Source organism: Coregonus lavaretus (genome assembly GCF_964263955.1).
Source record: "Coregonus lavaretus genome assembly, contig: SUPER_35_unloc_1, whole genome shotgun sequence".
Classification (NCBI taxonomy): Eukaryota; Metazoa; Chordata; class Actinopteri; order Salmoniformes; family Salmonidae; genus Coregonus; species Coregonus lavaretus.
In genome coordinates, this window is record NW_028167181.1 from 4509632 (window position 1) to 4525027 (window position 15396).

General features: G+C 45.4%; 1 protein-coding gene across 1 annotated transcript in view; it reads left to right on the forward strand.

Moving 5' to 3' along the window:
• The window catches only part of LOC311110043 (TBC1 domain family member 9-like), a 35470-nt gene that overhangs the window by 18946 nt on the left and 1128 nt on the right, over nucleotides 1-15396 (forward strand). Inside the window, exons 7-21 of the mRNA XM_084188582.1 lie at nucleotides 1458-1665; nucleotides 2523-2729; nucleotides 3088-3267; nucleotides 4466-4616; nucleotides 6911-7125; nucleotides 9127-9244; nucleotides 9852-10137; nucleotides 10732-10861; nucleotides 11140-11238; nucleotides 11434-11502; nucleotides 12220-12481; nucleotides 12662-12727; nucleotides 13440-13526; nucleotides 13791-13859; nucleotides 15142-15245. Coding sequence (XP_084044708.1) covers nucleotides 1458-1665; nucleotides 2523-2729; nucleotides 3088-3267; nucleotides 4466-4616; nucleotides 6911-7125; nucleotides 9127-9244; nucleotides 9852-10137; nucleotides 10732-10861; nucleotides 11140-11238; nucleotides 11434-11502; nucleotides 12220-12481; nucleotides 12662-12727; nucleotides 13440-13526; nucleotides 13791-13859; nucleotides 15142-15245 — 2251 coding nt within the window. The remainder of the gene's footprint in view (nucleotides 1-1457; nucleotides 1666-2522; nucleotides 2730-3087; nucleotides 3268-4465; nucleotides 4617-6910; nucleotides 7126-9126; nucleotides 9245-9851; nucleotides 10138-10731; nucleotides 10862-11139; nucleotides 11239-11433; nucleotides 11503-12219; nucleotides 12482-12661; nucleotides 12728-13439; nucleotides 13527-13790; nucleotides 13860-15141; nucleotides 15246-15396) is intronic.

The following is a 15396-nucleotide window of genomic DNA, read 5'->3' on the forward strand; positions in this document are numbered from 1 at the left end:
TTGCAGTAGTAACTGTTGCCCTATATAGATGTCTATTGCAGTAGTAACTGTTGCCCTATATAGATGTCTATTGTAGTAGTAACTGTTGCCCTATATAGATGTCTATTGCAGTAGTAACTGTTGCCCTATATAGATGTCTATTGCAGTAGTAACTGTTGCCCTATATAGATGTCTATTGTAGTAGTAACTGTTGCCCTATATAGATGTCTATTGTAGTAGTAACTGTTGCCCTATATAGATGTCTATTGTAGTAGTAACTGTTGCCCTATATAGATGTCTATTGTAGTAGTAACTGTTGCCCTATATAGATGTCTATTGTAGTAGTAACTGTTGCCCTATATAGATGTCTATTGTAGTAGTAACTGTTGCCCTATATAGATGTCTATTGTAGTAGTAACTGTTGCCCTATATAGATGTCTATTGTAGTAGTAACTGTTGCCCTATATAGATGTCTATTGCAGTAGTAACTGTTGCCCTATATAGATGTCTATTGCAGTAGTAACTGTTGCCCTATATAGATGTCTATTGCAGTAGTAACTGCTGCCCTATATAGATGTCTATTGCAGTAGTAACTGTTGCCCTATATAGATGTCTATTGTAGTAGTAACTGTTGCCCTATATAGATGTCTATTGTAGTAGTAACTGTTGCCCTATATAGATGTCTATTGTAGTAGTAACTGTTGCCCTATATAGATGTCTATTGCAGTAGTAACTGTTGCCCTATATAGATGTCTATTGTAGTAGTAACTGTTGCCCTATATAGATGTATATTGCAGTAGTAACTGTTGCCCTATATAGATGTCTATTGTAGTATTATACTGTCATACTTGGTCTCAAAGTGCTCTTTCACTCCATTGACCTGGTTTTCCCCATATTGGGGAGAAAAAAATACATTTCAAATATTTTATTTTGATGCATTTTAGGATACATGTGAAATATAACTAATTGGCGAAATGTATTTTTGATGCATTTTGAAATGTATATTAATGTGTGACATACATTTATAAATGTATTTGGAATACATACAATTGTATGGAAATACACAGTGTACAAAGCATTACGAATGTCTGCTCTTTCCATGGCAGACTGATGAAGGGGAGGAGCAAGGTTAAAGAAGGATTCTCAAGCCTTGAGAGACGGTTGAGACATGGATTGTGTATGTGTGCCGTTCAGAGGGTGAATGGGCAAGACAAAATATTTAAGTGCCTTTTGAATGGGGTATGATAATAGGTGCCAGGCGCACCGGTTTGTGTCAAGAACTGCAACGCTGCTGGGTTTTTCACGCTCAACAGTTTCCCGTGTGTATCAAGAATGGTCCACCACCCATTTTTTTTCCTAAACACCAAGACTGTTAAAATCTCAACTAACTGCTGCTATTAAAAGATAACATTATGTTCCGAAGTGGATTCTTGGCCATCTCTAGACCATCTCTTGAACCTTGTTGTTGTCTCACCCAGGGACCTGGATGCCAGGGCTAAGAGCGAGCGCTACCGGGCGTTGTTCCGTCTGCCCAAGGATGAGAAGCTGGACGGACACACGGGCTGCACCCTTTGGACCCCCTTCAACAAGATGCACATTCTGGGCCAGATGTTTGTCTCCACTAACTACATCTGCTTCACTTCCAAGGAGGAGACCCTGTGCAGCCTCATCATCCCTCTAAGAGAGGTGAGTAGTCCTGGAGCTCTCTGGGATTCCAGGTTGGTGACCGTTGAGCTAGCCTTTTTTGACAATTTCGGATGATGCTAAGACAAAAGTCAATATGGGACCACTATAGATTTGAGATTTTCCATCAGGAAAGAAAGGCTACCTTTGACCCTTTGACAAGTTCTGTGTCTGCCGCTGTAGGGTGCATACTAGCAGGGCATTTAGAAAGAGCAGCGGCCGGGTTAACACACTCTGGTAGGGGGCTGTCACTCCCAATCTGCTTTAGTCACTGCCCCTCACCCAGCCATTGCCTTGGCGATCAGGAGTCCACCCTGTCACATCACATCCCCATCAGCCATCTTAAACTACCCCACAGCCTTAATCGCTGGCAGGGCAGAGTGTGGATCGACTACTAATGCCTAGTGTTGTGATGTGTGGCACTGAATTGATTCAGTCACCTAGTATGTAGGTTGAAGTGTTGTTATGGTGAAACCTATTGTGTGCTTGGTATGGTATGTTGGCCTTTGGTCATTGCACATGGGAATATTGGCCTATGTGGTTAGATGAAGGTTAAATAAATCAATACATTTGCGATGGGTTAGTGTAGTTCATGTTCTACATCGAGTGCTACATCGAACACTTTCTCATATGAAATAGGAGATGTATATCTTAGTAGACGTATGTTGCATCCTCACATCACATATCACTGACGTACTGTATCTTATGACTGACATATGACTGACATGTCTGTTGTGACTGACATGTGACTGGCATATCTGTTGTGACTGGCATATCTGTTGTGACTGATAAATGAATGACATATCTGTTGTGACTTACACATCTGTTGTGACTGACCTCTGTGTCTCTGTCCCTCCCAGGTGACGATAGTGGAGAAGGCGGACAGCTCCAACTTTTTGCCCAGCCCACTGTCCATCAGCACCAAGAACAAGATGACCTTCCTGTTCGCCAACCTCAAGGACCGGGACTTCCTGGTCCAGAGGATCTCTGACTTCCTGCAGCAGACCACCTCCAAGATCTACTTCGAGAGGGAGATTACCGGGAGTGTGAACAGCTCCGACGACGAGGTGAGGGCACATCTGTCATTGTATATCTAGGATGTTGTACATAATTTAAATCTCTTCCACAACTGCTCCCCCAGTTTGCTGATAAGTCTCCCTCTCCTCCAGGTCTTCAGTAAATAGACTTGCCATGATTATTATCACAGGTCTCTGATCAGCTCTTATCATAAAGCACACTGCATTAACTATCCTTGCCCTGATCCTGGACCTGTGTTGCTCTCCACAAGGTGTATTCTCATTATTATTAGTTTGGCATCTCATCACAGGTCTCAGAACAGCTGTTATGATAAACTCATGATAATTGACTGCATCAACAATCTCCTAACTCTGATCCTGAATCTGTCTCTCTCTCGCTCTCCTCTAGGTGTACTCCCAGCAGGGCTCTCTCCTCTCCAGCAGTCCCCAGCGCAGCAGCCTGGGGTCAGAGGGCTTCTCTGAGGGCGAGCGCCAGTTTAACCTCAACGACAACAGCGTGCCCACCGCCACCCAGGCCCTCATGACCATGTACCGCCGCCGCTCGCCAGAGGAGTTCAACCCCAAACTGGTACGGTCATTGAATGGTCACGGCATATACGGTTCTGGTCACATGTGGTCGAACGTAAGAAGATGCTCTATTGCTATAGTAGAGCATTGGAATGATTGCACATGATGATTGATGGAACTGAACTGGGACTAAATGAATTGATTGAGTTGAAAACATTTACTTACAGTGACAAAATATTGTAACAAATTGTAATTGCGTGTGTATACCTGCATGCTGACTAAGCCATTGGGAATTCAATATCTGCAAGTATAACTTGAGGCTTCTCCCAAGCCAAGCCTCAAATAAAATAACATTGTATTGGTCGCATACACCTATTTAGCAGATGTTATTGCGGGTGTAGCGAAATGCTTGTGTTCCTAGCTCCAATGGTGCAGTAATGTCTAACAATACACAACAACAAAATACTGCAAAGTTGCTTGGGAGCCAGAAACAGAGCGGCCATGTCTATCAGCGCCATCATTGTCTCAACCTTGATCTAAAACGATGCTTGGCTTGCAGTCTGCAGTCACTATGTTCTGGTCCTGATCTAACCTCCAGCAGGCTTTGCACTGCACAATTCAAAAGGCCTGCAGTGAAGTTGCTGATGTAGACCAATGGAGGGGGAGTGTGTGGAAGGTATATTAGACCCAAGTTAATTGAAGTAAACAAAGCCCTAATCAAATTCTTCAGAGACCTCATGGGGAGTATTTGTGCTAGATACGTCTGTGTCGGAAGTTAGAAACATTGTTTAGGCTTTGAGGGCTCTCTGGCTCAATATTTTATGAGGTAGTCATTTTTAAGCCTCCTACGAACCATCCTGATCTCGCGAGCTTACATTCTGCGTGTATCGAAACAGAGATTAGGACGGTTCGTACGAGGCTAGTCATTTTTTTTGCTTTCCGCAGAGAAGTTGGTTTGTTGGCTCAGCTGTTGCAAGGGTCTGTGTCGCTCTCTGTGTCGCTCTATGTGTCGCTCTTGCTCTCTGTCTCTGTGTCTCTCTGTGTGTCTTTCTCTCTCTCGCTCGCTCTCTCTCTCTCTCTGTGTCTCTCTCTCTTTCTCTGTGTCTCTCTGTCTCTCTCTGTGTATGTGTCCTAATACATCATTCTATAGTTCTCTCTAAGGTGAGCTTTACTGGCATGAAATGTGGCTCTTATGACATCTCTCTTTTTCCTTTCTCTTACACATGCAAGATTAACTATCCATTTTTATTTTTCCCCAGGCCAAGGAGTTCCTGAAGGAACAGGCGTGGAAGAACCACTTCACCGAGTATGGCCAGGGGGTGTGTATGTACCGTACAGAGAAGACCAAGGACCTGGTGCTTAAAGGCATCCCAGAGAACATGAGGGGAGAGCTGTGGCTGCTCTTCTCTGGTGAGGCCAACAGTCGCACGCGCTCTCACAAACAGTCAGACGTGGGCACGATCACAAACACACACATACATTACACGCACACACACAATACACTCTCACATTCACTGTACATAGTCATTTGTATATTTACGCAGTAAGGCCCGAGGAGGTGTGGTATATGGTCAATATACCACGGCTATGTGCTGTTCTTAGCACGACGCAACACGGAGTGCCTGGACACAGCCCTTAGCCGTGGTATATTGGCCATATATCACAAACCCCTGAGGTGCCTTATTGCTATTATAAACTGGTTACCAACGTAATTAGAGCAATAAAAATACATGTTTTGTCATACCCGTGGTATACCACGGCTGTCAGCCAATCAGCATTCAGGGCTCGAACCACCCAGTTTATAATACATTATGTCTGCCGGTTCTTGATATTCACATACTCTACTTTCACTCATTCTGCATCTCCACAAGCCATGCAGATACACAGTAAGACCACAGATAGACAGTACTACGTGCTCACACACTCATACACCAACTCCTAACCTGTATCCAGCATCCTGTGGTGGGACCACACATCTCATGACTATAGTTATTGTTACTATAGTAATGAGTTTAATCAACATTTCATTCCCCCTTTTGTGGTTTGAGCACAGAATGGTTCATCATCCATGTGTATTAGAAGTATTGACCGTCAAATATGAGCTTTTCTTTCAGTGTACATATGGATTTGGGTAGCCTCTCATTTAAACATGCATTAGCTTGGCCTTGGCAACGCATTCCGTTCCCATCTGCTGCCTGAGCAGCAGTATCTTATCTTTGTATTATCTTCCATGCAGGGGATCTAGTAACTGGGCTGCATGCTTGACGTTCACTGCTACAGCTTATTACAGTAAAAAGCACACATTCTATAGCCTGCTTAAGCCACACTGAACACTGACAGTCTGCTTTACAAATACAGCAGCTTACGTAGGAGTTGGGTTGGAGACGTAGGCCTACGTTGTGGCCACCATAGCGGTGAAAAGCTGACCTATATATTTAATCGTGAAGAACCAGTAGGTCTACAGGGAGAGTCACTGCTAAGCTCACCAAACAATGTTTTTATACTTCATCCTCTCTTCTTCCTGGAGTAAATGCCTTGCAGCCACGCGACAGCACTAGCAGTTAGCGCTTATCTACCTTTGGGGAGTTGCAGGCTATAAACTGCTCCTTCCGTCCGCTAGTGACCTACTTGTGGAACCTTCTGCGGTCGCTATGGCAGCCATACATCTGCACTTCCTGGAGGGACTGGTGTGTTTACATGTTAGCCTAGTGTCTCTGTCGGCGTAGCTCGCTAGCTGTGCTTTTATGTGGAAAAAGATGCAGCATTTGAATGCAACCTCTGTACTTGTCCCTCTACTCACACTCACTATCACAGTGGGTACAGTTGATAAGCCTGCATTTCACTGAGCTAGAAGAGCGAGTTTGAGGATGTTGAGAGACTGGTTCACCACGCTTTTACCCAGGGAATGCACTTCTCTGCTTGAAGGTCCCCTCCCCCTTTCTCTGAATGGTTTGGCCTGTGTTGTTGCTCTCAGTGCACAGTCATGGCTGGGAGTAGGGAGGAGGGAGGGGGGGGCTATAAAGGCACTAAGGTTTCAGTGTAGAAGGGATTCTGCCTAAAGCGAGAGTGGAAGGCTTACTACTGCATGTCTACTGGCTGCTTGCCACATCCCTCAGTTAGTAGAGATGGAATGAGCAATGGCATGTCTTCAGTTCTGGTTTCATCACTCTAACCATTTCTGCAACTGATTACGTTGACTATGCAACGCCATTGAAATGGTAGCCAAACACCTGACACTAGATCCCCTGCATGGAAGATAATACAAGATAATACAAAGATAATACAAATATCTTGAAGATAATACAAAATACCTGTTGGGGGAGGTTCTCTTCTGCACTGTTCAACCAATCCAGTAAATGTGGAATAGGAGTTAAGATGGAGTGTCGCCTTGTTAACGTCCGAAAGCGGAAGTCTCATTACAGGCGCCCTCTTTCATTTCCCTTGAAAACTGGAATTTCCGTTTGTTGGCAACTTTCCTAAAGCTATTGCAATGCAAACCCCCCAATATAGTTACTACATAATGCAGCGAGGTTTAAAACAAAGGCCTGATATTGAGCTGCTAAATGACTAAAATGTAAATGTAATATTAACTTTATGTTCCACCAGCCAATCACCAGCCAGACTTTTTAACCAGAAGTTGTCTGGTGGTCTGGTGCCAAAGGCCTCGTTTAACACTATACTAACTGTGGTCACTCTCCACCCAGGGGCGATCAATGAGATGGCGACCCACCCTGGCTACTATGAGGACCTGGTAGAGAAATCTATGGGGAAGTACAACCTGGCCACGGAGGAGATCGAGAGAGACCTGCACCGCTCCCTCCCCGAACACCCAGCCTTCCAGAACGAGATGGGGATCGCTGCCCTACGAAGGGTCCTCACTGCGTACGCCTTCAGAAACCCAAACATAGGCTACTGCCAGGTACACACATAGTATATAGGATACATATACACACACAGACACACCAGCCAGGTCGCTCAAGATACACTGCCAAATTAGACGTCCGTCCAGGTAAGCAGGGCGTAAGCTGCGAGCTCCGGCTCAGAGGGTTGCGTGTTCAATCCCAGTGATATGCACTAGTTTTAACTGTTGTTATTTTAACCCTTTAATCCCAAACCTTAACCCTTAATTTAACCATTCGGAATTAATGCCTGAACTTAACCTTCTAAATCAGGGGTGTCAAACTCATTTTAGCTCAGGGGCCACATGGAGGAAAATCTATTCCCAAGTGGGCCGGACCGGAAAAATCATGGTGTATATATAACTTAAAAACAACAACTTCAGATTGTTTTCTTTGTTTTAATACGATCAACATACAACAAAGCTGGTGAAAAGTCAAAAAATCACGTCCTCCATTTGCAGATTGCACTTTCTCTCTGAACTTTGTCACAACGCCTGCTTTTTTCCCGATCATTGAGGGCGCACCATCTGTAGCCAGGCTGACAGCGCGGGACCAGTCCACTCCGACCCTGTCCAGCGCGCCGACGAGTGCGGTAAAAATATCAGCTGCTGTCGTTGTATCTGTCATCGGCACCAACTCCACGAACTCCTCGGTGACGGTCAATGTGTCATCAACTCCGCGGATGAAAAAATGGCCAGTTGTGCAACATCTGTAATGTCCGTGCTTTCATCAATTGCAACCGAAAACGCAATAAATGACTTTACTTTTTGCTTCAACTGGCTGTCCAAATCCACTGAAAGATCGGAAATCCTGTCTGCAACTGTGTTTCTTGTCAGGCTGATATTTGCAAAAGCCTGCCGCTTTTCAGGGCACACAATCTCCGCTGCCTTCATCATGCATGTTTTTACAAATTCACCCTCACTAAATGGTTTTGAAGCCACTGCGATTTCATTAGCAATGAGGTAGCTAGCTTTCACTGCAGCGTCACTGATGTCTCGGCTGTGAGTAAACACAGACTGCTGTTTCTTCAGACCCGCCAACAGTTCATTCACCTTCTCTCATCTCCGCTGTCCTTGAAAGTTGTCATATTTGTCGGCATGAAGACTCACATAGTGGCGACGAAGGTTATATTCTTTCAGCACTGCAACATGCTCTGAACACACCAAACATACAGCTTTCCCATTCAATTCCGTGATTAAATAGGATGACAATTTTTCTTGGAACACTCTGCACTCTGCGTCCACTTTTCTCTTTTTTGACAGAGACATATTGGGGCAATGAGGGTGCCAAAGTACAATGTTAAAAGTAGAAGCCGTAATAAATATCGCGGGCAAAACAAAGTAGCTCATTGGCTGCACGTGCTTGACCTACTTGCTCTGCCCCGGTATAAACAGTTTGCTTGCTTAACACAATTGCTATTGCGCCATCCAGTGGACGCAATTGGAACAGCAGTTTATTGAAAAATTGCAGCGCATTTTTATACTTTACAAAATTATTATTATTATTATTTATTTTTTATCATCTCGCGGGCCGGATTAAACCCGTTTGTGGGCCTGATCCGGCCCGCGGGCCGTACGTTTGACACCCCTGTTCTAAATGTTGTGTTTATGGACAAACGTCTGATTCTGCAGTGAGACCGTGAGAGCTTGTTGCGCACACACACACTTATTTTACTACACAAACATTCACACTGCTCTTCAGTTTTATAAATGGTCAAGTCCCATATTAGTTTGCCACCTCTAGCTGTCCTGACTCCCCTGTGGGTCCCTTATCATGGTTCCCCTCGCGGGTCCAAGCCATGTGGTTCCCTCTTGACTGCCGGTCCATCTGTTGGCAGCTTGAAACTCTGACAACGTTAAACTCTGGCTAAAAACTGGAGTCCAGACCTACTCTGTCACATAGCTGTTTTATTTTATTCTTGTTTGTTTTGCTTTTTGAAGCGCTTTGAGATTCTTTCTGTAAAGAAAAGCGCTATAGAAGTTGAATTTATTATTATTAATAATCTTGGTTCTTCTTCCTAGGCCATGAACATAGTGACGTCGGTGCTGCTGCTGTATGCTAAGGAGGAGGAGGCCTTCTGGTTGCTGGTGGCTCTGTGTGAGAGAATGCTGCCTGACTACTACAACACCAGGGTCGTAGGTCAGTTGGAAGCTTCTGGAATGAGGCTTGTAGTAGGGCAATTGGTGGCTTTTTGGCAGACTGGTGTGTTTGCCTCTGTGTTTTAACTTTGTCTCAGTGTGTCTGTTTTATGTCTGTGTGCATATCTGTTGGCATCACTCTCCCTCTTAGTGTATCAGTGTATGCGTAGGCCTCTTTCTGTTTCTCTCGTGGGCTGTCTCTCTCCAAGAGTCTGTCTCTCTAACCTCCCCTCCCACGTCTGTCTCTCTAACCTCCCCTCCCACGTCTGTCTCTCTAACCTCCCCTCCCGCGTCTGTCTCTCTAACCTCCCCTCCCGCGTCTGTCTCTCTAACCTCCCCTCCCGCGTCTGTCTCTCTAACCTCCCCTCCCACGTCTGTCTCTCTAACCTCCCCTCCCACGTCTGTCTCTCTAACCTCCCCTCCCACGTCTGTCTCTCTAACCTCCCCTCCCACGTCTGTCTCTCTAACCTCCCCTCCCACGTCTGTCTCTCTAACCTCCCCTCCCACGTCTGTCTCTCTAACCTCCCCTCCCACGTCTGTCTCTCTAACCTCCCCTCCCACGTCTGTCTCTCTAACCTCCCCTCCCGCTTCTTCTTCTCCTTCTCCAGGGGCTCTGGTGGACCAGGGTGTATTTGAGGAGCTGGCCAGGGAGTACGTCCCTGAACTCTACGACTGCATGCAGGACCTGGGAGTCATCTCCACCATCTCCCTCTCCTGGTTCCTCACCCTGTTCCTCAGTGTCATGCCCTTCGAGAGCGCCGTTGTGGTGGTCGACTGCTTCTTCTACGAGGGCATCAAGGTCATCTTCCAGTTGGCGCTCAGCGTGCTACACGCCAACATCCACCAGCTGCTGGAGGCCAAGGACGACGGAGAGGCTATGACCGTGCTGGGAAGGTGAGGACGGGGGGGGTGGTGGACCGACGAGGGGCTTTTCAATTCCGGTCCTGGAGGACAGAAACACTTCTTGATTTTTGTTTCTACCTGGTAGTTAATTGTGTTCACCTGGTGCCCCAGGTCTGATGAAAACCAGAAGTGTTTTGGCCCTGCAGTACCAGAATTGGAACAGCCCTGGACTAAAGGGACATGACTGGTAGGCCAACCCATGACTGGAACACTGAACCTAACCTGAACCTAAACTAAAACCCTAACCTTTGTCCTGACCTTAATCCTAACCATAACTAATTAGGTCATTCAACATGGGTTTGCTGGTCAGTCATGCTACTTTAGTTTTTCCCTCAGAGCAGACCCCATGAGTCAGGGGTCAAAGGTCAAATTGTATTGGTGGATGTGACACGAGAGATTTTCATCTTGTTTTGAAACACTGAGCAATAACAACGCTTCTTCTTTTGCGGAGAACTCAATTAAAACTTTATATTGATAAACTTTCTTTGACGATATGAATGATTTGGTTGTGATTTATTTAAATAACCTTTTCATAGAGAAGCCTTTGCTCAAGGAATATGCTTGAAACGTCCATTGTGTGTGTAGGTACCTGGACAGCGTGACCAATAAGGACAGCACCCTGCCCCCCATCCCCCACCTCCACTCCCTGCTGACAGACGATGGGGAGCCCCACCCAGAGGTGGACATCTTCAAGCTGGTCCGCAGCTCCTACGAGGTGGGTCTCCACACCATGACCAGGGCCATCCACCCGTCATTCAATCATTCCTTCATTCTGCCAGAGATTGGGTCAATTCCATTTCAATTCAGTCAATTGAGTTTAAATGGAATTCAGCCCAACCCCGCTTCCTAGACCCAAGTGTATTCACTGGTAGAACTGTCGCTCTGTTTTGACCTTTACTCTGGCTGGTGATTATGCAGTCTCAGTGGATATCCCAGCCGTGGGATAGCAGCAGTGTTGACCTCTCTCTCTCTGTCCCGTGTGGCTGTTTGTAGAAGTTTGGCTCCATCCGGGCGGACGTGATCGAGCAGATGCGCTTCAAACAGAGGCTAAGGGTCATTCAGACCATCGAGGACACCACCAAACGCAACGTGGTAAAGACCCCTGCTATCACACACACTGTATGGTACATCAGATGTTGGCTGTGGAGGATTTCAAGTCATTTTAAGCCATTGTTACTGCTCTCAGGGCTGTTTTTAGAGGTTGAGGAGTGTGTGTTACTGATTGTATTCAATGCTGGTTAGTACTGATCTCCTCACACAGCTCCTAAATCCTCTGTTCTCTTTCAGGTCAGAACCATTGTCACAGAGACTGCCTTCAGCATCGACGAACTGGAAGAGCTTTACGTTCTGTTCAAGGTTAGAGTGACAGCCAAACTACTGTAGCCAATAGGAACTTAAAGGAACTTCCCTCTAACCAATAGGAACTTAAAGGAACTCATATCTTCCTGTATTGCTTTTCCTCAGCCTCCCTTTCTCTTTGGCAGGGTGTCTCATTTCTCCTAGCTCTCACGTAGTGCCATGCTGCCACGGCAACGCTGAATTATGGGCTATAATTGGAGCCGGGACTTAATATCCATAGAGACACATAGCTAAAACCCTGGCAACAGCATTTTACTCTTCATCCATTAACACAACGTACGCTCACTGCTCAGTTCTGTTAGAGGACATGGAGAAAGACGGATGAGTCTTCAGCACAGTTCTAATGGTCAGGGGTGTTGGTATAAGATATGAGAAGTGGGAAGTAGAGGACTTATAATACCCAAGGTTGTGTTTTTTTTAGGAAAATCTGTAAAGCATGAAGAACATAGCATGATGCAATGTTTACATTCTACACTTGTTCTCTGTTGAAATCAAGTACATATCCATTAGAACATTGTGCAAAGCAATTCAGCGGCATCTGTGCATTTCCTCACCGTGGGCGACCACATTTCCCCCTTAGCATAGGCATCACCATTCGGTCTCATTCCACCTCATCTCGCTTCTTTATACTTTATAGAAAACTGCTATATAAATGTAATATATTTATATAATTCTAATTTAAACCCTGTTGAATCTATTTCTATCATCTATCAGGCGGAACACCTGACCAGCTGCTATTGGGGCAGCACGGGTGGCAGCAACCCCACGGAGCGCCACGACCCCAGCCTGCCCTACCTGGAGCAGTACCGCATCGACCTGGAGCAGTTCAGGGGGCTGTTCTCCCTGCTCTTCCCCTGGGCCCCTGCCAACGGGGCCAACGGGGCCCATACAGACCCCCTGGCCCTGCGCTTCTTCAGGCTCCTGGACCATAACGGAGACTCTCTGATTAACTTCCGGGAGTTTATTAGTGGGCTGAGTGAGTATTGGTGGGGGTGGAGGTGGGTGAGGGGTGTATCTATTTTGCAATGTATGTCCTCAACATCTTTGTTGCAAAAAGAAGTTGACAAATGATTGTAGCAACTGGTCAAAATGGATATTAAGTCTATATAGACATAATGAAATGTTCTGACCAATGATAACGTCTGGTGTATTTCAGGTGTTCTATGCCATGGGGACCTGACTGAGAAACTAAAGCTCCTCTACAAGATGCACGTGATGCCTGGTAAGTGTGTGTGTGTGTGTGTGTGTGTGTGTGTACTGTTCACAGAGAGGAAAAGAAGTCCAGAGGGAAATGTATACTCCTTATATACTGTCATAACTGAGTGAGGGGGAGGGTGTTTTGAGGATAGGGGATTGGATTTATTTACTGTAAAAAATTAGGAAGGAGAAAATCAAAAATGTAAGAAGGCTTGTTTTGTTCTCTCCCTCGCTTGGTTGAGCATATGGAGCACCAACCGACGCTTCCCTTCTCTAGACACACACCAGTATTTTAACTGGGCTGTAAATCTACCTCTCATTCAGAAGAGCTTTCATGGCTCAGCTGGCGTTAATTCCATGTGTAACAGCAAAGCCTGAAGCAGCTATTGTTTTGGTTCTCGGAATGCTGTGGTTTGCTTTTCTTCCTGTGCCAGCCACAAAGAAACATGTAAACATTGTCTCTGGCACGGTATCACAATAATATGTTGAGAACTAACAGATGTTGAGCGAGAAAGGAGGAAGAGGATACAGAAATGACTGATAAAGGCATTGATTTCAGACTTATGATCAAACATTGGGATGTGTGATGACTTTTTCAACTGCAATGTTTGAGGAGTTATGATAACGCCCCTTACACAACTTTGAGCGTCTGGAAAAGCGCTATATAAATGCTATCAATTAGAATAACAATGATAATGACCAAAATGTTGATGTTGTCCCTTCCTGTCCCCTACTAGAGGTGGCCCATGAGCAGGAGGAGCCAGACTCTGCCTTCGAGGCCACCCAGTACTTCTTTGAGGACATCACTCCAGAAACTTCCAATGGTAGGCCATGTCCTCATCAACATGCCAGAGGTTACACACAATGTTTTCACCCCAAGTGGCACCTTCTTCCCTATATAGTGCAGTACTGTTGACCAGAGCCCTATGTGCCCTCAATCACAGTCAGACACACTCCACTCATGGCATGCATCAACCTATTTCAACCTCTGTCACGTTATTTTTTTCTTCAGATGACTTCCTGATGTGACCTTTGACCTTTTGACATGTAATTTGACCTTTGCACTCTTGACCCTTCCCTTCCTCCAGGCCTTGACCCCAAGTGCAAGAGCGAGAAGGATGACGGGTTCGTCAGGGTCACGTTCAAGACTGAGAAAGGTACGCGCTGCTATAAAACAGTTGAGTTTTATGAGTATCTATCCCTTGTTTGTACAGGCTCAAATCTAAATTATAATACCTTAAGCCACAAAGTCTACTGTTCCTGTTGCCAGTTTGAAAGAAATTGTGCAAAGGCCTTTATTTACTGTACCTCAAGAACACACTCCTCCCACTGTAAGCAAGGTTGGGGTCAATTCCATTTCAATTCAGGAAGTAAACAAAAATTCCAATATCAGTTTACTTCCTGAATTGACTAAACTGAAATGGAATTGACTCCAAACCTGGTGCTACTACTCACAGAGAGGGCAAGGAGGGGTGGGCTCTCAGCTGATCATTCAGGTGCAGTCGTTGGTCTTTAGAGCTGGGGCTGTGGAGGTGGGATGGCCTCCGCAGGTGCAGTCCCCTTCCTCCTTCATCTTGGCCCCTACCTCTTTCTCCCTCCTCACCTCCTCTCTCGCTCTCCCTCCTCACCTCCTCTCTCTCCTCCCTCTACCTCCTCACCTTCTCCCTGTCCTCCTCTACTCTTTATACCTTCAAGAACACAAGCATGAAATAGTTGTGCTTTTCGGTATTAGAATGGAGCATTCATTCTATGTCCATGTAACAATAGTAGGGTAGGTACAATATCCAAGTAAAGTACTCTAGCCCCCCAAAACATTCTCAGAATGTTACAACCATAGCATTCTAAGGCCATCTTGTTACTAGAACAGAATCCCTAAAATGCACACAGACGGACACAGGCAGACAGGCAGACAGATGATATCAAGCTCCTAGCCTACCTCAAGAGATGGGTAATAATTTCAATTGTTAATTTAGTACACAAGTTATTTATTTGATGTCCTTTGCTTTCTGTCTTAGCTAACTGCAATCTTAAAAGTATTTGACACCACGCACACACACATCTCAAAACTCTGGGTTGAAAAGGGGAAGCAGCAATACATGTTTTCTTGGAGCAAAAATGTCTACGGTTGCTGATTAGGAACGATATACTTACTGATTTTCCAGACGATAAAATTCCCATTAAATAAATAGTTCCTAATAGAATTAAACAGTTTTAAAGTGCAACTGGAAGTGTCACATGTCAAATGGTCCCCAAGCTATGCCTGCATACCACTTCAGTTCATTGAGGACATATTGGTGTGTGTTCTCTTATTCATTCAACACTGCCTCCTTGACAACAACACATACATTAGTTGTTGCTGTTGTTATGGCCTCCTATAAATAGTCAAAGCGTGCCAGGCTGCTAGCTTTAACTCTTAACGGCCACCTCTTGTTTCTACAGTGAAGAAACTGCACACCCCTGACTACCGCCACTACCTGAGGCTGTGGAACCAGGGCACCAAGAATAAACTGGACAACATGAAGGATCTGCCCAAACTCAACCAGGTAAGAGCATTAAGAACCACACCAACTCCCCAGGGGGAGTCAGTGGAGTCCACACCAGGGAGGCTAGGATCTAATTGATAAACGTGGCTGTGTGATGCTATGATATAGTGTGTTGAGCCAATTATTCTACCTCCTCTACCTTCCCATGCTA